This window comes from Osmerus eperlanus, chromosome 22 (assembly GCF_963692335.1).
Source record: "Osmerus eperlanus chromosome 22, fOsmEpe2.1, whole genome shotgun sequence".
NCBI lineage: Eukaryota > Metazoa > Chordata > Actinopteri > Osmeriformes > Osmeridae > Osmerus > Osmerus eperlanus.
In genome coordinates this window covers 2,525,615-2,547,450 of record NC_085039.1, presented here as the reverse complement: position 1 = coordinate 2,547,450, position 21,836 = coordinate 2,525,615, and the positions used below count along the sequence as shown (strand labels likewise).

The 21,836-nt window shown below is 46.2% G+C and overlaps 1 protein-coding gene and 1 long non-coding RNA gene across 2 annotated transcripts; both read left to right on the top strand.

Annotated features, from left to right (window-relative positions):
- Positions 1 to 3,869: 3,869 nt before the first annotated feature.
- On the top strand, positions 3,870 to 5,531 carry LOC134009136 (chromosome alignment-maintaining phosphoprotein 1-like). The gene is made up of 5 exons (XM_062448859.1): positions 3,870 to 3,917; positions 4,306 to 4,428; positions 4,680 to 4,871; positions 5,017 to 5,068; positions 5,180 to 5,531. Exons 1-5 carry the CDS (start codon positions 3,870 to 3,872, stop codon positions 5,500 to 5,502), a joined length of 738 nt encoding a protein of 245 aa, XP_062304843.1. The 3' UTR covers positions 5,503 to 5,531.
- A 1,087-nt stretch (positions 5,532 to 6,618) lies between these two features.
- LOC134009064 (uncharacterized) lies at positions 6,619 to 7,413 on the top strand. The gene is made up of 3 exons (XR_009928224.1): positions 6,619 to 6,947; positions 7,093 to 7,144; positions 7,256 to 7,413. It is a non-coding gene; the product is annotated as an uncharacterized LOC134009064 (long non-coding RNA).
- The last annotated feature ends 14,423 nt before the right edge of the window (positions 7,414 to 21,836 follow it).

The following is a 21,836-nucleotide window of genomic DNA, read 5'->3' as shown; positions in this document are numbered from 1 at the left end:
CATTTCTATGTACATAATTAGATGCAGCATGTCTTGTATCATACTGGATACAACATTTAAATTGTTCTAATTTTGTCAGTAACGAGACTCTAGTTGTAAATTACATTCAGTTGACCATAGAGACAGTTGTTGTTTTGTTAACAATTAAACAAGATAAACATTCAACAACAATATTTAAAAAATATTATGAGAAAGCAATTATAATAGCGGCTACACCTGCTTGTGATTGGCTTTTGTCTGAGAGAATGTGAGTGTGTGTGTGTGTTGGTGTGTGTGCAGTCATGATCCAAATGAAACACACAATCAAGCCCCCAGGTGTGTTCGAACAGGAGTGTGACTTCCCTGAAGTCAGGTGTTCTTCCTGGACACAGAATCAGAATCAGAAAGGGGTTTTAATCGCCATGAAAGTTTGCATAGACAAGAAATTTACTTTGGCAGGATGGTGCATACATTAAACATATAGGAATCTTAAAACTTACATATGTGATCTAACTATTCAAAAGGAACAAAGTCTCGCTGATACTACATTTACATTTAGCAGACGCTCTTATCCAGAGCGACTTACAGTAAGTACAGGGACATTCACCCGAGGCAAGTAGGGTGAAGTGCCTTGCCCAAGGACACACAGTCATTTGTCACAGCCTGGAATCGAACCAGCAACCTTTGGATTACTAGCCCATTCCCTAACAGCTCAGCCACCTGACTCCACTAAGCGAAGTCTAGCTAATACGAAAGGGTTTAGAATAAAATATAAAGTAGCCATAATTTAAAAATACAGATACAAATACTACAAAAGATACAAATAGGGCAAATTGCAATGTGGCAAGGTGTCATTGTGCAGGTTGTGATTAAAGTCATTAAAGTCAGTGTGAGCCCTTGGCCTTGTTGAAGAGGCCAACAGCGGATGGAAAGAAACTGTTCTTATGGCGTGAGGTTTTGGTCCTGATGGACCGCAGGCTTCTGCCAGAGGGGGGTAGCTGGAACAGAGGGTGTCCAGGGTGGGAGGGGTCGGCCACAATCTTCCTCGCTCGCCTCAGGGTCCTTGAGGTGTGCAGGTCCTCGAGGGTAGGCAGATTGCAGCTGATCACCTTCTCAGCAGTGCGGATGATACGCTGCAGTCTGCTCTTGTCCTTGGCAGTGTCTTTGGCAGGTTGAATTTCTTCAGATGCCGTCGGAAGTACATCCTCTGTTGTGCTTTTTTGGTGAGGGAGTTGATGTTCAGTTCCCACTTGAGGTCCTGGGATAGGATGGTGCCCAGGAAGCGGTGTTGACTGGGGAGTCACACAGGGTGATGGGGGTGAGTGGGGCTGTATTTTTCCTGAAGTCCACAACCATCTACACTGTGTTAAGAGCATTGAGCTCAAAGTTGTTCTGGCTACAGCAGGTCACCAGGTTGTCTGCTTCCCACCTGTAATCAGACTCGTCCCCATCAGAGATGAGCCCAATGAGGGTGGTGTCGTCCGCAAACTTCAGAAGTTTGACAGACGGATTACTGGAGGTGCAGCTGTTGGTGTACAGGGAGAAGAGCAGAGGGGAAAGGACGCAGCCCTGAGGAGATCCGGTGCTGATGGACCGGGAGTCAGAGACTTGTGTTCCCAGCTTAACACACTGCTTCCTGTCAGACAGGAAGTCTGTGATCCACCTGCAGGTGGAATCAGTCACGTTCAGCTGGGAGAGCTTGTCCTGAAGCAGGGCTGGGATGATGGTATTGAAGGCAGAGCTGAAGTCCACAAACAGGATCCTGGCGTAGTCCTGGGGAGTCCAGGTGCTGTAGGGTGAAGTGGAGGGCCATGTTAACTGCGTCGTCCACAGACCTGTTGGCTCTGTAGGCAAACTGCAGGGGGTCCAGTAGAGGGTCTGTGATGGATTTAAGGAGGCTATTCTACCTGGCACAGGGACACTGTGAAATCAAGGTTAACCCCAAACCCTGGACAGAGGGGCTCAGCGAATGTGATGTGAAAGGTGTGCAGATAACCTGTAATCAGACTCATCCCTGCCAGAGATGATCCCAATTAGGGTGGTGTCAGCAGAGAGCAGCTTCATGCCAATGTCCTGCACGTCATTGTTACTCAGCTGTTACCAGTTTTCTCAGGGAGGAGTTTAACTTCATGTTTGAGGCCAGAGAAGCACAGCCCTGCTCTGTGACCAGACAGACTGACAGCCTGTAGAAGGTTATCATTACAAGAAGGACTACAAACACCACCGTGGTCCGTGACGCGCTCCTAGTTGTGGTGCTGCTTTGTCGCTATAGGTTTTACAGGACAGTGATTGGAGGGCTAAGGAGGTTGTCTGGCTGCTTACCTTCGACTGCGAAGCTCCCTATATTGGGAAAATGTAGCTGGTTTATCCACTTTGTATTGATGACATGGTTATAGTACCACACACAATATTCTTTCAAATGAATAACATATGTTATACATTTATGGTCTACACCCCCTGTTGAGAAACGTGTTTTTTCCAACCCCACTACTTGAGATGAAAGTTTCTGCACAAAATACTTAATATGAATTAGCAATAATACACAAAACATGCTTTTGATATTCTTTGAAGTGCTTCAAGTACAATAACGCTGCTAGTTTTAAGAGCATTATTCATACAGCCTCTAGGTCTATGGCACATCTATGTGCCTCATGAAACATAGATGGTAAGAAAACTTAATTTATTGATCAAATAGAAATGTCACCTTTTTGTCTAAAACGCATTGTTTCGGGAGACGACGTATGGTCTCCATGGTGTATAGACATATCATGACGTCATGGGGCAGACAGGGATTGTGACGTGCTTTACCAAATTATAAGAACTCGTTACACAATCAAATCAGTCATTGATGCTCTGTAGACAAGTAGCGAAAAGCTTTTGATTCTACTTTTTCCTCGTTGGTAAGTGTACTGGAATTGTACATTTTATTTGAGTATTTCCTATTTCCTTCCTCGTTTGTCATCTTTAAAGAAACATGGATGAAATCCCAAAGCATTAAAAACTTTGGCGGCCTAAACAGAAGGTAAGTCTGGTAAACCTGAAGTAAATGAAACAATTTAAACTGTTGAGAAACATCGACGAAAATACTTAGTTCTGTCATTTAAAAAAATGTGTTTCAGGTGAATGCAGTGTTCAGTATCGTTAATCGTATCGAGTGGACTTTATAGTTCCAGATAATCCTCAGATGCAGTAGTAAGACAAGGTAAAACGCAAAGTAAATATCCTTGCACATTTCCTGTATAACCAACCAATCTGTCGAGCACGTCTCAAACTATTGAATGTCAATCAGTATTACTGTTACAACTCTATTCAGTTGCTTGTTGTTGGTTTCAAGCAGTATTTTTAATCAGTATTTGAGTATGACTATGGTATTGTACGTATAGCACTGCTTTGGCATATCTGTTATGTGTGGGGTGGGGGCTGAAGTCTGTCTATATACACAGTAGGCCTAATGCTGATAATAACTTAACCAGTACTTAAAATGACAATGAATGGTTGTTAATTTCTGTCTATTGGGCCCTGGACATACTCTCACAGGTTCATTTATTCATACAGACTCTAGGTGGCGCCATTGCGGCACGAAACATAGATGGCAAGACAACTCGGTTTATTGTTCAAATAGAAATGTCACCTTTATGTTTAAAATGCATTGTTTCGGGAGAGACAGCACATGGTCTCTCCATGGTGTATAGACATTATGACGTCATCGGGCAGACATGGATTGTGACGCGCTTTACAAAATTATAAGAACGTTACTAAATCAAATCAGTCATTGATGCAAGCAAGGAGCGAACCGCATCTACTTTTTCCTCGTTGGAAAGTGTAATGGAAATGTATATTTACTGTAGAAATGTATTTGAGTATTTCCTAGATTGTCATCTTTAAAGAACATGGATGAAATTCCGAAACATAAAAAACTTCGGCGGCCTAAACAGAAGGTAAGTCTGGTAAACCTAAAGTAAATAAAACAATTTACACTGTCGATAAACATCGACAAAAATACTTAGTTATTGTATCAGTAAGGTACTTTTGCGTTTGACAGTTGTGTTTCACACATAGCCTACCTAACGTGATTAATACTGTAGACCTTTTTCATAGTCATCATATGTATATCCATTTCATATGTAAAAGTCATGTTTCTTTTTCGAAAAATAAAATAATCTCTGTTCAAGACACTCGCTGTATTTTCCCGCTAACCCTAACCCTTCTCACTCTTGTGTGTGCGTGTATGTATGTTTTCATACGTCTGCGTGTGTTTGTGTGTGTTTGTGTGTGTGTGTGTGTGTGTGTGTGCGTGTCTAGCCTGCTCGTCTCGCTACCCTCCAGTTGCCCCTCGCGCCCTGCTGGCCAGAGCTGGGACTGAAGCTTCCTGCTCTGCTGTTCTCAGACAGGAAGCTGCTGTTCTCAGACAGGAAGATGCTGTTCTCAGAAGATCAGAACCCCCTCCAGGTAGGAACACATACCTGTAGAGACTCAACACATTGGACACTATGTTCATGTCTGACACACTGATCAAAAGCAACATACAAATAGTTTTGCATTTAGTAAGAACAGTAGATAACAAAGGTTCAGAAGTGCATAAGTCTAACAGTATTTCAGTGGGTAGAGCCAAGGTCTGTATTTTACTATTTAATATCAGCATAATCCCAAATACAGTATGTTAATGTCGAAGTGTAATAATAACAATATAATCATGTCAGAACTTGGTGCCAAAGCCTCCTCGATGCCCAGAGCCCAGCCGCAAGAGCAAGGCTGCCAGGAAGGCTGCAGGAGCTGAGAAGGACACAGGGGGCAACAAAGGGCCTTTGGCAGAGTCCTGGAGGGTTGTGGAGGACGCTGGAGCGGCTTATCCTTCAGCCCTGGATGACGAGCTGGCAGGACTAGGCAGGGTGGTGAGTAGAAGGCCCTAATCCACCTCCCTGGGTACTACAGACTCCAGCCAGGCTCCTCTTCTCCTCTCTATCTTCCTCCACCTTTCCTGTATCTCTGATACTGGCTCTGTTACTGTGCCTTGCTAAGTATTTTTCTTGCCTGCAGGTGACTGGTGGTGCATGTGCGAAGATGCTTCCCGTCCCCCAGACCAGCTACTGTGAGTCTTTGTTCATTAATGTATCAAATGTAGACTATTCCTGATGAAATGATCCCTTGCTGTCAAGAGAAGGGATCCACCAATCACATTGTCACTCTCCTCTTCCTGTAGGTGTTCTTCCAGCAATCAAAAGTTACTCTCGCCCAGTGGAACCAATCAGAGCATCGGCCTCTGAAACACCCGGGCCCCTGGGCTGCAGAGCCACACCAGATGGAAGGGAGAGTGCGTACTCCTCTCCACCTGCGTCTCCACCTGCGTCTCCACCTGCGTCTCCACCTCCGTCTCCATGCCGACCTGAGGCGCAGTCTCCAGGTTCTTCTCCACCTCCAACCTTGAATGACCCTGTGACCTGGGAGACCACGCCCAGTCTTCTGTCATCGGAGGAGACCGAGGACGACCGTTCTGTGTTGGAGGCCATGATGTCACACCCGTGAGTGCTCCTCCAAACGTCCCCTTTAGACTAGTGTCCTGTTCAGCATAATGTTACGATGCGTCGTCAGTTGTCATTGTACTGTGAAGTGATGTCAAATGTCAGTTCTTGTTGTCGTTACAGTCATTGGAAAATCTTCAACAGGGTCTTGTTGAGGAAGGTAAATCAAATATTTACTATAATTCCCTTTGCTCAGTCTGACAATCATATTTCAAATGTAATAGTAACATTTCTTTTTCGAAAAATAAAATAATTTCTGTTCAAGACACTCGCTGTATTTCCCCGCTAGTCCCTTCTCACTCCTCCTTATGTTTGTGTGCGCGTGTGTGTTTTCATACGTCTGTGTATTTATGTGGCGTGTGTGTGTCTGTGTGTGTCTGTGTGTCTAGCCTGCTCGTCTGGCTACCTACCGCCTCGCGCCCTGTTGGCCAGAGCTGGGAGCTGAACTGAAGCTTCCTGCCCTGCTGTTCTCAGAAGTTCAGAACCCCCTCCAGGTATAATAAGGAATAACAGATTAAGGACACTCAGTCCTCACTGTCAGTGTCAGGACAGTTATCTTCCAGTTCCTCAGTTTCTTTTGTGTTGGCACAATTACAACAACGACATAAGTCTGTGCAACACAGTCCTGCAGAAAAACATGAACATCTGCTTGTCTCACACGCACTTTTGCAGCCGCAGTGTATCACATGCAAAACACTGTCAGGGGCCGAATTTCTGTTACGTGCAAGGTCCCATCCTCTATTTGCCAAACATATCCATCCATGTTGACAAAAAGAAGCTACCTTATTGGTGTATAACGATCACGTGTCGAACCGTGCCACCAAAATCCTATTATACGCTCTGAAGAAACTAGTTATGCATAAAACATAGACGCAACGATAATCGACTGGAATTTCAGCGACAAACTTTTTTTGGTAGCTTAGCACTTTTTTTTTTTATGAGCTAAAGATTGTGTAGATGCCAGACTGTGGAGCGGGAATCATTTTCTAAAAGACTTTCCGTGGTTCACCTTGCAGCCTAGTAGGAACACATACCTGGAGAGACTCAACACATTTGACACTTTGTTCATGTTGTCCACATTGATCAAAAGTGACATACAAACATACAGTAGATAATAAAGGTTCAGAAGTGCATAAGTCTAACAGTTTTTCAGTGGGTAGAGCAAAGGGAGTCTGTATTTTACCAGCTACTATCAACATAATCTCAAATACAGTATGTTAATGTCGAAGAGCAATAATAACAATATAATCATGTCAGAACTTGGTGCCAAAGCCTCCTCGATGCCCGGAGCCCAGCCGCAAGAGCAAGGCTGCCAGGAAGGCTGCAGGAGCTGAGAAGGACACAGGGGGCAACAAGGGGCCTCTGGCAGAGTCCTGGAGGGTTGTGGAGGACGCTGGAGCGGCTTATCCTTCAGCCCTGGATGACGAGCTGGCAGGACTAGGCAGGGTGGTGAGTAGAAGGCCCTAATCCACCTCCCTGGGTACTACAGACTCCAGCCAGGCTCCTCTTCTCCTCTCTATCTTCCTCCACCTTTCCTGTATCTCTGATACTGCCTCTGTTACTGTGCCTTGCTAAGTATTTTTCTTGCCTGCAGGTGACTGGTGGTGCATGTGCGAAGATGCTTCCCGTCCCCCAGACCAGCTACTGTGAGTCTTTGTTCATTAATGTATCAAATGTAGACTATTCCTGATGAAATGATCACTTTCTGTCAAGAGAAGGGATCCACCAATCACATTGTCACTCTCCTCTTCCTGTAGGTGTTCTTCCAGCAATCAAAAGTTCCTCTCACCCAGTGGAACCAATCAGAGCATCGGCCTCTGAAACACCCGGGCCCCTGGGCTGCAGAGCCACACCAGATGGAAGGGAGAGTGCGTACTCCTCTCCACCTGCGTCTCCACCTGCGTCTCCACCTGCGTCTCCACCTCTGTCTCCACCTCCGTCTCCACCTCCGTCTCCATGCCGACCTGAGGCGCAGTCTCCAGGTTCTTCTCTACCTCCAACCTTGAATGACCCCGTGACCTGGGAGACCACGCCCAGTCTTCTGTCATCGGAGGAGACCGAGGACGAGCGTTCTGTGTTGGAGGCCATGATGTCACACCCGTGAGTGCTCCTCCAAACGTCCCCTTTAGACTAGTGTCCTGTTCAGCATAATGTTACGATGCGTCGTCAGCTGTCATTGTACTGTGAAGTGATGTCAAATGTCAGTTCTTGTTGTCGTTACAGTCATTGGAAAATCATCAACAGGGTCCTGTTGAGGAAGGTAAATAAAATGTTTACGTTAATTCCCTTTGCTCAGTCTGACAATCACCACATGTGTCTGTATTGCCATATTCTCTCTCTCTCTCTCTCTCTCTCTCTCTCTCTCTCTCTCTCTCTCTCTCTCTCTCTCTCCCTCCCTCTCAGAACAAGAGCGTAGCTGAGCTGCAGGAGCGCTCGGAGGAGGTCATGGAGTGGGTTCTCAAGGTGACCAACGAGGTGGTCCTGCCCGCCATGGCCCTTTACCAGGTCCTCCACATCCGCAAAGACCAAGATGGCCGCCCGCTGTCCGCCACCATCTCCTACAGCAGCTGTGACTCCCAGAGTGACAGGTCCTCTTCTGCAGGGCTGCTGTCCACAGCCAGGCCTGTCGTCACTGGCTCTCTGACTGGGATGGTATGTTTCAACCCTGCTGATTCTCCCCAGGACCAGGCCTCTTCTCCGGGCTCCGCCCAGCCCTACGTTCCCCAGGGCGTTCTGAGAATGATCTCAGAGAGGTTGCACCATCTGCTGCTAGGAGGGCAGGGATCCAGGTCCCAGAGCAGGATGCTGGGTGGCAGGCCTCCGACGTTGGACTCTGATAGGCCCACGGAGAAGGACGTCCTCGCCACGGCATCCCTCACTGTGGCAGAGATCCTGATGAAGGTGCAGGCGGTGAGGGATAAACAAGAGCACGATGCAGAGGACAAGCTGTCAGCCTGTGCGGAGGAGCTCTACGAGTCTGTCATGGGAGAGGTGCTGGAGAAGTTTGCACTCCACCGCCCCTGCTGCTTGCTGTCGGACTGCCGTGTGACCAGCATCTCCGAGGACCTGATATGCAACGCCTGGCAAGACGCCAAGGAGAAGATTCAGGTCCTCGCCAACAGCCACACCGACGCCATCAACGAGCTGGTGTCCCTGCGGCCTCCGTTGTCTGCCGACACGAGGGAGAAGATGGAGATGGCCTCCTTCCTCATTGGTAGCGTGGCGGAGGCGGAAGAGATGGAGAAGGCGATGGCTCCGCCCAGCCGCGTGACGTCACCGACCCTCTGCTCCCTGAAGGAGAGCCTCTCTGGAATCCTGGCCTGCCACGCCCTGTTCCAGAGCCCGGGCGTGGTCCCCACGGAGGAGAAGCTGGACCTGGTGAGGATGGTGGGGGGCTTCCTCCAGGAGATGGAGCCCACAGAAGGAGGCTCTTCCCTGGACCAGCCCCAAGAGGCCTACGAGGCCTCCCTGCTCCAGAGCGTGGCCACAGCCTGCAACGTAATCCACAACGTCCTGAAGAACTTCCACGCAGCCCAGCAGCTGACTGGGCAAGTGGAGGTGGCAGACTTCCTGCAGCCTGGAAGTAAGACCTTCACCATGGTGGTGAAGTGTGTTAGCCAGAGCCTGCTAGGAGACGTTGCCATGGAGCTGGATGCCCTGAGGAGGAGCCCGGGGGCCAGCATCAGCAGTGGGAGGAGCAGCAGGAATCAGGAATGCCTCCCTCTTGACACGCAGCAGGAGCGACCAGTGGAGTGCAGCTCTGCTAGCAAGGAAGAGCAGGAGGAGGAGGATCCTCAGAAGAAGGAGGAGACCGCCCCTCCCTCCTCCAGGAGCACTAGCGCCTGGAGCGAGGCTAGCAGTGCTGCCAGCTGCCAAGACCTCAGCCTCACCGCTGAAAACATGCTGGACGCCATCTTGCGGATGGCCCACTCGGCCTCCAGATCCTCCCCCGACAATCAGGACGACAAATGCGACGGAGGCTCCTCCGTCAAATCGTTCGACCAGGCGGAGTACGACCTGGGCCGCCTGCTGGCATCCCACAGCATGTGCACCAGGATGTTCCAGGTGAGGATCCAACACTTCTCCGAGCAGTTGATTGGACGCATTTATCAGCTTCTCCTGGACACCCGGATGGGACGACTCCCCTTGACACCCCATAGCCGCTCCGAGCCCAACTTCCAGAACCTGGAGGACAAGGAGCGCCTGGACCAGGAGCTATTCACCCCTCTGCTGTACAATTTCTTCCAGACGGCTTTCAAGAGCCTGATGGGGAACCTTCTGGGCGAAGAAGACATCACGGACGACCACCGGGCCGACTCCTGCAGCGATGCGTCCTCGGACAGCAGTGACAGCAGCAGTGACAGCAGCAGTGACAGCAGCAGTGACAGCAGTGACTGTCCCTCCCTGGACTGGTCCCGTGGGATGACGCCGGGCCCCAGGCATGGGGTTGTGGGTAGTAGGAGATCACAGAGCAGGTTAAAGCCCTCCTGCAGCCAGGACCAGAGGTGGGCGCTGGAGGCCATTTGTGAGGTGTTGACTACCCAGGCGGGAAGTGACCTCTACAAGACCTGCAACGACCCACAAGAAAACATGGTCGTTGTTAGCAAAGGTAGATGAAAATGTTTACCTTTTAGATAAAAAAACTGGTAACTATACTATTGTAAGACATGTTATTGTAAGACCGATTTGTAAGTATTGAGTTCTGCTGAATGACAGTGTAGGTCAAGTAAATAACTATAATAATGATATTGTAGTTAACAGCCAAAATATGTAATGAGAAAAGTATAGTTAATAGCTGTAATAGTGTAGTTTGTGTGTTTTCTTGTGCCAGGCCTTGATGCTGAGGCCATGGCCAAGGTAGGTAACCTAGCCAGCTCCTCCTCTGAATACATAAACCAGGAAGTGACAACAGGAAGTCTCGACCCTGAGTCAGGTCTCACCAACCAGGAAGTAGGCCAGCCTGAGATGGATGACAACAAAAATGCTGACTACCCTGATGATTTCCACGAAGAGGAAGAAGGGTCAGATTGCCAGACAATTGCCAAGGGTGCATTGATCGAGGAAGAAGAGAAGGATGAAGATGATGGAGCTCCAGGCCTCCCTGAGGAGGTCCAGGATCATCCCTCCCTACCTGTGAGCCACTCTGACATACCCTCCCTACAGCCTGGGGAAGTTCTGATCCAGGAGAAGGTCCTGATGTCCCCCCGGCCCAGCGCCCTGCACCACCAGACCCTGCATGACCTGCTGCACAGGTTGGTGGGACGCCTGGCCCTCCAGGGGCCCCTTCGTTCCTGCTTCACCCCCACCAACTCGGAGATAGAGGCTGTCCTCCTCCAAGACGTGAGCTGGTTTCTCTGGAACCAGGCCGGGATTGGCCTTGTCCTGGAGCATGAACCCCAGAACCCGCTCTTTGGTGGCGCCGACGCCCTGGACGCCATGTTTGAGGCGACCTACGCTGAGCTGATGCTCTGTTCCGATAGAAACAGGGCCCAGGTCCACTCCGCCCTCCAGGGAGGGGCAGGCATCGTCTGCATGGCCGAGAACGTCGCCAAGGTAATCTGCCGTCATGCCGAGGTTTGGCGGCCTTCTGCCGTGTCGGGTGAGAGTCATGATTTGGAAACAGGTTGTGAGGAGAAGGAGAGCGCAGAGGACTCTGCTGGCTTGGAAAAGGCCGGTAGAAATTCCACCACCTTCATCACAAACACGAGCTTGGATGAAGGACTTGAGATGGACTCTGCTGGCTTAGAAAAGGCCAGTGGAAGTTCCAGCCCCTTCATAAGCAACACAAGCTTGGATGAAGGACTTGAGATGGACACTGCTGGCTTAGAAAAGGCCGGTGGAAATTCCAGCCCTTTCTTAAGCAACACAAGCTTGGATGAAGGACTTGAGATGGACTCTGCTGGCTTAGAAAAGGCTGGTGGAAGTTCCAGCCCCTTCATAAGCAACACAAGCTTGGATGAAAGACTTGAGACTGCTGAGTCTGCTGGCTTGGAAAAGGCCAGCAGACTCGCCTCCTGCCTCTCGTCCTCCTCCACTTCTTCCACCTCTGTTTTCTCCTCTTCTTCGTCCTCCCAACCCTCCACCAGCTCCTCCACCTCCAGGGGCTCCATGGCTCGGGCCCCTAGCCCAGAGGGACATCATTTGGGGCCGCTCGGAAAGACTGACACCCCCATCCTCCAGAGATGGTTCACACTGGTAAGCTGAAAACAACACCACACACTGGCACTAGGTAGAACTGACCTGTGCTGAGTCAGCGATAAGAAGGGACGACATGTGACAATCTCAATGAATCTGTGTGTCTTTGCTCTCACTTCCAAACCCAGAAGAAAGAGAAGACTTTCCTTAAGGATGGACAGAATGTGGCTGCCAAGGGAAAAAAGACAAGCAGAATATTCAAGACAAACAAAGTGTCTCCCCTTAGCGCTGAACGTAAGATCCTGACTGCACATTTGCTCATTTAGGCTTTCCCACTTTAGTTGGCTCTCCCACGATTTCACACACACATACTTGCACACACACACTCACAAACACACACTGCATACAGATACGCACACACACACACACACACTATTTTTAAGTGAGAGGTCACAGTGCTGAAGTTCCGTGTGATGTCATACCCTGTTGTGTGATGGTGTTTCCTGTCCAGGTCCAGACCTTGGCGAGTCCTCCATTGCCAGAGGACAGGAGAAGAAGAAGAAGTCTATCAAAGCCTTCTTCAGGGGGATCTCTGCAGTTCTCTCTAGGGCTTTCTGCTTCGGCTGCGTGAAGGATATTCACCAGTAGAGGTCGCCACCTGCTTACTCAACTGGCTGGCAGAGAAAGAGAACCTGTCACTACGGCAACAACTGTAGCTACTTCCCTCTTCTTCAATTTTTTTGTATATTACAATAAAAAATACTGGAATTTCGTTTATATCTCCTTTGTAATCGTTAAGCTGTTTGTGTAAAAGGTTGTGACATCACCATGTCAGGACTGCAGCCACACAGAGAGGCTGATTAGCATTTGTTAGAGTAATTGTACACAACCACTTTACATCAGTGTAAAAGTTACCTTAACCCTCGTGCTGCCTTCGGGTCACATGACCCAAAGGTTCATAACGAACCATCATTGTGTTTACCCAATTTTACCCAATACAAAACCAAATAAAAATACTTTTCTTTTAACCTTCGCAATGTGGGGGGTCTGAGACAGCCCGACGGTTAAAAGAAAATGCTTCACTTTGTTTTTGTATGCGGTAAAGTTGTCGCAATACGACGGTGGGTCACAATGACTGATGGGTCAGAACGACCCGAGGAGAACACAAGGGTTAAACAATAGCAGACATGTGTATGTAAAACTTTTACATACACATGACCAAACTATTTATTTTGAGAATGCTACTTGAGTTTTTTCAGAATAGTTGTTATTGTTCCCCAATTTAAAGATCCTGTAAAGTGGAATTAAAAACGAGTTTCAAGTTCACCACACCACAGAATAATGTGTTATTAACTACCCATCCAAATTCGAAAGAAAAAAACACAGACAAGTATGTTAAGTTTGGCTTTGAAATCGTAAGAAAATCAGCAGTCTTCTCTGTTCGAGACTGGGGGGGCGTGTCGCCTGAAGGAGCTGAAGCTCGGCCCCCTCGCTGGAAGGCGCCGCCTCTCTCAAGTAAACTACCTACGACCCAGATAATGGACGCTACGTCAAGCATGTATGTATTTGCTCAATGAGTGAAACATACAGATGCATATAAATGAAATATTCCCCTGAGCTGTAACACAGGAGTAAACATTTACAGCAGAGACAGCAGACAGTGAGCTCTCCAACTACTTCTAGCACATTAGCTACCATTTCACCAAAATACCATCATTCTACACCGAGTAGCCTAATATCAAGTTAGCGGTTTGCACTAATTGGAAAAGTTATCTAGTATATTTATAACAAGCACACCGAACTGAATGAACTGCTGGCGGCGGTGTATGGTCCAGGTGCGACCGGAGGATGGTACGGCTCCGCGCTGCAAGAGAAGCCGTGTGTTGGTGAACCTCATCTGTCTCTGGTCCATCGTAAAACTGTCCGCCATGAAATGGTCAGTGGCGCAGAGGCGGCTGTTGGAGTTTATCCGAAGCTTTCCATGAGCGTGGCTCTTCACAAAATCTATCCACCTATTTTTCCTTTCATTATCAATAGGGAACTTAAATGGCGTTGCAGCGCAGCTGGAGTTCTTGCATCCAGGGAAGATGCAGTTGCGGGTGGTGGGAGACATCCTGAAGCTAGCTAGCTAGCTGATGTAAGCTACAATAACAGTACAGCAGGAGGAGCCATTCAGTGATCTGACGTAGATGGGGCGAAATGACGTAGATAGGGCATTTTTTGGCTCCGCCCATTAAAACTTGATCTGAAAACGGAACAGAAACTGTTCTTCGGTCTAACTCCACATTTCAGTGCGACAAAGTTTTAGCGCTTTGCACATGCTTTCAGGAACTCATTTCACACGTATATAATGTACTTAGAAGCAACACATGGAATTTACTTTACAGGATCTTTAAACGTCTGTGTGCTGGGCTAAACTTGTTTTGAAATCTTCCGCTTCTACAGTGGGGAGGAGCTGGTACTTGAAAATACAGGGAAGAATCAAATCACACTAGCCCAGATAGCTGCAGGAGGAGCTAGGGAAATTGTGGGCAGTGATTTGCATGTGGCGTTTATTTAACGCCTGCAATTGCATGTGTAAATATACAGACATTTATTTAACGCCTGCAATTGCACGTGTAAATATACAGGCGTTTATTTAACACCTGCAATTGCACGTGTAAATATACAGGCGTTTATTTAACGCCTGCAATTGCACGTGTAAATATACAAGCGTTTATTTAACGCCTGCAATTGCACGTGTAAATATACAGGCATTTATTTAACGCCTGCAATTGCACGTTTAAATATACAGGCGTTTATTTAACGCCTGCAATTGCACGTGTAAATATACAGGCTTTTATTTAACACCTGCAAGCGTTAACTAACGCGTACATTCATGTGTAACTTTTGCCTGCACATTTACGGCTGCAGCCGCTTATGAAACAGCTGCAGGCGCTTCCTAAACGGGTGTCCAATCAAAAATACCCGTTTAAATTACGAGTACATTTGACCCTGTCGGCGTTCCATATGAAACAGCTGCAGGCGCTTCCTAAACGGGTGTCCAATCAAAAATACGCGTTTAAATTACGAGTACATTTGACCCTGTCGGCGTTCCATATATTAGGGCCGGGTGTAGGTTAAAAAAAATTCTGAGCCGGAGGAGGGGGGGTTCCGACATTAAAGTCACAAATTTGCTAGAAATAAACGTGAACATTTGCGAGAAAAAAGGTCTGAGATTCTCCAACATTATAAAGTCAAAAATATTGTGTTTTTTTTTCTTTCAAAGGAACCATGCTTCACTTTGCATGGTCAACCACATCACAGACGCCACCGCTTGCCATAAGCCTGCAGTAGGATGCCTGATCAAATTATACTTTTCAATTGGTTCGTGGTTCAACAGGACACAGCCAAGACGCTGCGTTCTTCTAAGCTGATCCACACCTTGAGGATCGATTAATTTGAGGATCTGTCGTATTGTGTCCTATTGATCCACGAATCGAATTTGAATTTCCCGTAGATGTAACCAGTGATATCCTTGCATCTGTCCATTGCATTACGGAGACCTAGACATGACATCCGAAAAATGCCCACGAAATGCTAACTTGTGCCCACGAAATGCTAATTTGTGGCCACGAAATGCTAATTTGTGGCCACGAAATGCTAATTTGTGCCCACGAAATGCGAACTTTTCCACTGCCGCCCCCTCCAGCTTTTTTATTACAGCAGAGGGTGCCAAACGCAAAAATTGCGGAACATGCCGCAAGATTTAACAAGATAAATTAAATGTCAATCAGCATCCAGTGATAGCGAATTACATTTTGGGGTGGCACCTGGGGTGGCCAGTCCGATATCACGGGGATCCAGTGCCACCCCGGCCACCCCTCTGGCTCCTCGAGTGGGCCACGTACCACTCGCTCCACTGGCACGTACCAGCTACAGTACAGTAACAGTTTCGGTTCTAACCGCCTCTGCGTTATCCCCAAAATAGCATTTTGTGGCCACGAATCAGTATTTTGTGGGCGAATTCTTCTTTTTTTTCAGATGTCATGTCTGGGGCTCCTTAGTACCCATCTGAATAGGCCCAAATCACAAACTGACACAGACTTTATAAACTCGGAGAATCTCCGACTTTGTTCTCGCAAATTTACGTCTTTAATCTCAGAATATTCCCCCCCCCCCCCCCCTCCGGCTCCGATTTGTTTTTACCTAGCTGGCCCTAATACTAGGGATGGGACATATGGCCCTGAGGCATCGATGCTTGTGTCGCAAAACCAATACGCACAGTTTCGAAAAAGTGGTTTGGAGCTTGTGTCAAATGACGATGCCACGTGATTGATGACGTTCAATGCTTCAGACGTCACAAACTGGTTCAAAGTTGTGGCGCACCCTTCCCTTAAAAGAGGGAAAGAAACCAGTGCTTGTCGTCTTAATAGGAGGCGAACACTACATTGGCAGAAGCGCAAACAGTCATTAATAGAGTACATAGTTATTATTAGAAGACGATTAGAGAATTATCATTAGCAGACGAGAAGTAGGTTACATTAGCAGAATAGTATAGTTCATCAGCAGAAGAGAAGTAGGTTATATTAGCAGAATAGTATAGTTCATCAGCAGAAGAGAAGTAGGTTATATTAGCAGAATAGTATAGTTCATCAGCAGAAGAGAAGTAGGTTATATTAGCAGAAGAGCAGAAAGTAGAAGACGATATGGATGCTACCGGAGGAAGAAAGCGATCAAGAGTATGGGAACATTTTTATATGTTATCCCCCAATATGGTAAATAGGCTGTGACTGCATATACCAATCATAACAAATCAATATAATGTCATGCTTTAACAACTCTCATTACTTTTAAGGTTCGGTGTTTGCTGTGCCCTCAAGAGTTGGCATACAGCAATAACACCTCTTCCATGTTGAGGCACTTTCGAGCCAAACATGAGAATGTAGCTACACCGCTGACTAATCCAGGTTGCGCTGGAGTTCCTTCCAACGGTAATTAGACTATTATTAAATCAGTATTGTAATTGTATAATTAATGTAATCTAATTATTATCTGTCCATTCTATTGATAAACATGAAAATGATTATCATAAATATGATCTTTGTTACAGTGTCCAGAAAACTAATGCTGGATGATGCATTGGTCCACATGATCGTAAAGGATGCCCAGCCTTTTACACTGGTAGAGGACGACGGGTTCAAGGCCTTTGTCCACCTTTTGGACCCCACCTACAACATCCCTGGGAGAAAGGCCTTAAAGAAAATGGTGGAGGCCAACTACAAGGCAACTAAAGAGGAGGCCATGGCTGAGGTGAGGAAGGCCTCTGCCGTTAGCCTGACGGCTGACATGTGGACCTCCATGAACATGGACGCTTACCTGGCTGTGACATGTCACTATATAACAGACCAGGCAAAGCTTTCCACAGTTCTTTTAGGGGTAGGAAAGTTTCCCCAAAGCCACACATCAGCTCACCTTGCTGAGGTAAAACACACCCTGATGGTGGAGTGGGGAATCAGAGGAAAGGTGAGAAGACTGGTCACAGATTGTGCAGCCAACACTGTTGCCTGTGCAAACCTGCTCAGTGTGCGGCATGTGACTTGTTTTCCCCATGTCCTAAATCTTGTTGTGAAAAAATCCCTTTCTCAAACCCCAGAACTGGAAGAGATCCGCACTCGGGCACGCCGAATTGTGGGTCATTTTAAATCCAGCACCAAAGCCAAGGAGAAGCTGTCGGAAATGCAGGTCAATATGGGAAGAAAAGAACTGAAAATGATCCAGGAAGTGGACACCAGGTGGAACAGTGTTTTTGCCATGCTGGACAGACTCTACAATATCAGAGAACCACTTGGTGCAGCTCTCACCACTTTGAGCACAGACTTGAGTCCCATCACTGCTGAGGACTATGAGACAATCCGACAGTGCCTTGCCGTTTTAAAACCATTCCATCAAGCCACTGTGGAGTTGTCAGAAGAGAGAAGGGTGTCTGGATCCAAAGTGATCCCACTAATCAAAATGCTGAAGCACACTGTAGTGGGACAGTGTGCCCAGATAAGGCACAACGTTGGTGCCAAACTTGCTACGAATTTGAAACACAATTTGCTGGACAAGTTTGCTCTCCTGGAGAAGATATCGACACGGTCTGTGGCAACACTACTGGATCCCAGATTCAAAGCAGCGGGGTTCTGCAGTGCCACTTGTGCACAGGGTGCCACTGTGAGGCTGACCAGGGAATGTGCCCACTTCTTTGAGGCCGATGTCTCAGAAGGTTCTGCTCCACAGGAGTCAGCAGTGACACCGGGTACCTCGGCTCAAGAAGCTGAGGACAACCTTTGGGCCCTGCTGGACTGCGAAGTAGGATCACAGCAGGTGACCAACCCAACTGCCAGTGCCACTGTGGAGGTTCAAGGGTATAGTGTTGGGTATATAATTTCCCATTTATTGTTTGCTGCTGAATTACAATTGGTTGAATTAAATGACAATGCTTTTTCTCTGTAGAATTAATACAAGTACATTTCTTGGACTTGGACTACTGGGTCACACGCAAGGCCCTTTACCCTCAGTTATTTAAAGTGGCCATGCAGTTTCTGTGCACACCAGCATCCTCAGTGCCTTGTGAGAGGATATTCTCCAAGGCTGGAGAAATTGTGAGCCAGAGAAGCCGCCTGAAGCCCAGTACAGTCGAACAAATCCTGTTCCTGAATAAGAACTTATAAATGTTCTCAAATCAGACTGTTGCACAAACACATTCCCCCGAACCCCGTTATGGTACACTGCCTTTTCATATTGCACAAGCACATCCCCACTGTCCCCACAAGTATTCCCCTGATCCACAATACATATCACAAATGTAAGGAAAGAGACAGCTATATAAGCAGAGTGGTCGTGTAGGCTACTACTCTGTATCAGCGGTCATTTAATACTTCCATACACTTAAGCATTCTACCGCCCTTATACTGTTTGCTGAACATTACAAAGTGTGGTGTAGACTAGTTGAACATCACAGTAAAACATATTTATTGTATGAAAATTACACAGTTCTCAAATACACATGTATGGTTTTAATGAATGAACACGAATATTAGTATGGAAGCAAATCGTTACCAAAATTCAAATGCAAATGCATTTCCAGAAATGCATTTGCATTTTAAGAATGTGGCTGCATTATTTGACTCATAAATGAAATTTGTAATCAATCATCCTATTTGCATTTTAATTTTCTTCTTCAAGAGTGCTCAATCTTTCACTTAATTAAAATGAAAAAGAAATAGACATTTGAGATTTAATTTTCAAAACATGCCCCAGCAAATAGATACCAAAATTCAATTTGAAATGTAAAATTTGAAAATTAAAATGCATTTCCAGAAATGCATTTTCATTTTAACCCTTGTGCTGCCTTCGGGTCACATGACCCAAAGGTTCATAACGAACCATCGTTGTGTTTACCCAATTTTACCCAATACAAAAACAAATAAAAATAATTTTCTTTTAACCTTTGCAATGTGGGGGGTCTGAGACAACCCGACGGTTAAAAGAAAATGCTTCACTTTGTTTTTGTATGCGGTAAAGTTGTCGCAATACGACGGTGGGTCACAATGACTGATGGGTCAGAATGACCCGAAGATAACACAAGGGTTAAAAATGTGGCTGCAAAATCCTGACCACAATTCAAATTCAAATGCATTTCCAGAAATGCATTTTCATTTTCAAGAACGTGGCTGCAAAATTGTGACCACAATTCAAATTCAAATGCATTTCCAGAAATGCATTTTCATTTTAAGAACGTGGCTGCAAAATCGTGACCACAATTCAAATTCAAATGCATTTCCAGAAATGCATTTTCATTTTAAGAACGTGGCTGTAAAATCGTGACCACAATTCAAATTCAAATGCATTTGCAGAAATGCAAAATGAACGAAAAAGCATTCTGAGCGGCGCAGCAGAGTGACGTCAGTAGCCGCTCTTCTTCAGCTCCCTGCTGACCGAGCTACCCATCTTGTTCGGTAGGGAGCGGTGTGCACATCTGCATTGCAATTACATTGCAAATGTGCCGGGAAATTGATTGAATTGCCGGGTCTTTAGAGCAGCGTTCCCCAACCGGTGTCCACCGGTCCGCGGACCGGTACCGGTCCGTGGGTCATTTCGTACCGGGCCGCACAAAAAAGAATTAATAACATTATTTCCTTTTAATTGATTATCAGAGTCTTAAAGACGTTTTATTCTGAAAAATGACCTGATTCTCTCCTTCTCCGCGGGCCTTTTCCCCTGAGCAAAAAAGCTCTGCAAAGACATGTGTTTACTCATTTTTTAGCAAGTTTGTGGGCTTTATTGAACGGTATCATGCGCGTCTCTTCCTCTTGACACATGACAAGTGACAGTTACCACTCAATGAAGCCTGTTTGAGACAACAACTCTATCGGTGTTTTGGATGAAGGCTATCCTGAGATCGCCACTAAAGCACTGAAAACCCTGCTTCCATTTCCAACATCAAGCGGGATTTTCTGCCGTGACAGCAATCAAACAAAATTATGGAATAGGCCTGAACTGGATATAAGGAACGCACTTCGGGTGTCACTGTCGTAGCTTATAGTCACACACAACAGTGGGACTGACACATCGAAAGCTAGATAGTAACAATATAACGATGGAAAACCAGGCTAAGAAACTTAAAGATGGGTCAATTGAAAAAACGGCTGTTTATTTGACATAAAACTCCAAAAACTATTTTTCGCTCAAATCAGCTAAACTATTTTTCTCGCGCGCTCCGCGCGCTCGCATTAGGTGTGGAAGTCACTAACTAGGATCAAACCCAGAATGTACATGCATTAGCAGCGCAGCTGTCCAGGGCCTATCTTTCCTCCCAGTCCGTTCTGCCGGTCCGTGAAAATATGTCTTACATGAAAGCGGTCCGTGGCGCAAAAAAGGTTGGGGACCGCTGCTTTAGAGGACGCATCACAGACCATGGCGCTCCCTAAAATTGTGCAAACACTGTTAGAATTAGCTGAACAGGTAGAATCTAATAATATATCTGAGTCTGATGCCCGTGACCGAGTAGAACAAGTCATAGAGAGCTTGGCTGCATACTCTGCCGTCACAGATTTACACATTAATAGTAGCTCTGCCACTGTTTTAGTCATTGTTTGACATCAAGTTGCTCAGTCTGTGATGCGTCCTCTAAAGACCCGGCAATTCAATCAATTTCCCGGCACATTTGCAATGTAATTGCAATGCAGATGTGCACACCGCTCCCTACCGAACAAGATGGGTAGCTCGGTCAGCAGGGAGCTGAAGAAGAGCGGCTACTGACGTCACTCTGCTGCGCCGCTCAGAATGCTTTTTCGTTCATTTTGCATTTCTGCAAATGCATTTGAATTTGAATTGTGGTCACGATTTTACAGCCACGTTCTTAAAATGAAAATGCATTTCTGGAAATGCATTTGAATTTGAATTGTGGTCACGATTTTGCAGCCACGTTCTTAAAATGAAAATGCATTTCTGGAAATGCATTTGAATTTGAATTGTGGTCACGATTTTGCAGCCACGTTCTTGAAAATGAAAATGCATTTCTGGAAATGCATTTGAATTTGAATTGTGTCAGGATTTTGCAGCCACATTTTTTAAATGAAAATGCATTTCTGGAAATGCATTTTAATTTTCAAATTTTACATTTCAAATTGAATTTTGGTATCTATTTGCTGGGGCATGTTTTGAAAATTAAATCTCAAATGTCTATTTCTTTTTCATTTTAATTAAGTGAAAGATTGAGCACTTTTGAAGAAGAAAATTAAAATGCAAATAGGATGATTGATTACAAATTTCATTTATGAGTCAAATAATGCAGCCACATTCTTAAAATGCAAATGCATTTCTGGAAATGCATTTGCATTTGAATTTTGGTAACGATTTGCTTCCATATATTAGACCACCACGTAGCCTTACAAAAATGAAGACATTGAATAATTAACAGGCGAAGTACCGTCAGAAACTACTGGTACATCTCATTCAGTTAGTTTAAACGGCTGCTATGATTTTAGCTGACCACTAGATGTCACTGTGCTCTCCAATTTCAATGCGCCAATAATTCGGCTCTTTGCTTCGGCACAATCCGGGAGAAACCACCAAAGCTTCACAAGGCATCGTTTTCCCATCCCTACCTAATACGCCGTCGTAGAAGTTTACCTCAGTTAAATACGTAAAAAAACCGCACCACTAGTTTGGGAACCA

Excerpts from the sequence above, each read along its gene's own strand:
- LOC134009136 (XM_062448859.1), top strand. The coding sequence starts at position 3,870 with ATGGATGAAATTCCGAAACATAAAAAACTTCGGCGGCCTAAACAGAAG. Across the intron at positions 3,918-4,305 it reads TTCGGCGGCCTAAACAGAAG|TTGCCCCTCGCGCCCTGCTG; the intron begins GTAAGTCTGGTA and ends GCTACCCTCCAG. Across the intron at positions 5,069-5,179 it reads CGTCCCCCAGACCAGCTACT|GTGTTCTTCCAGCAATCAAA; the intron begins GTGAGTCTTTGT and ends CTCTTCCTGTAG.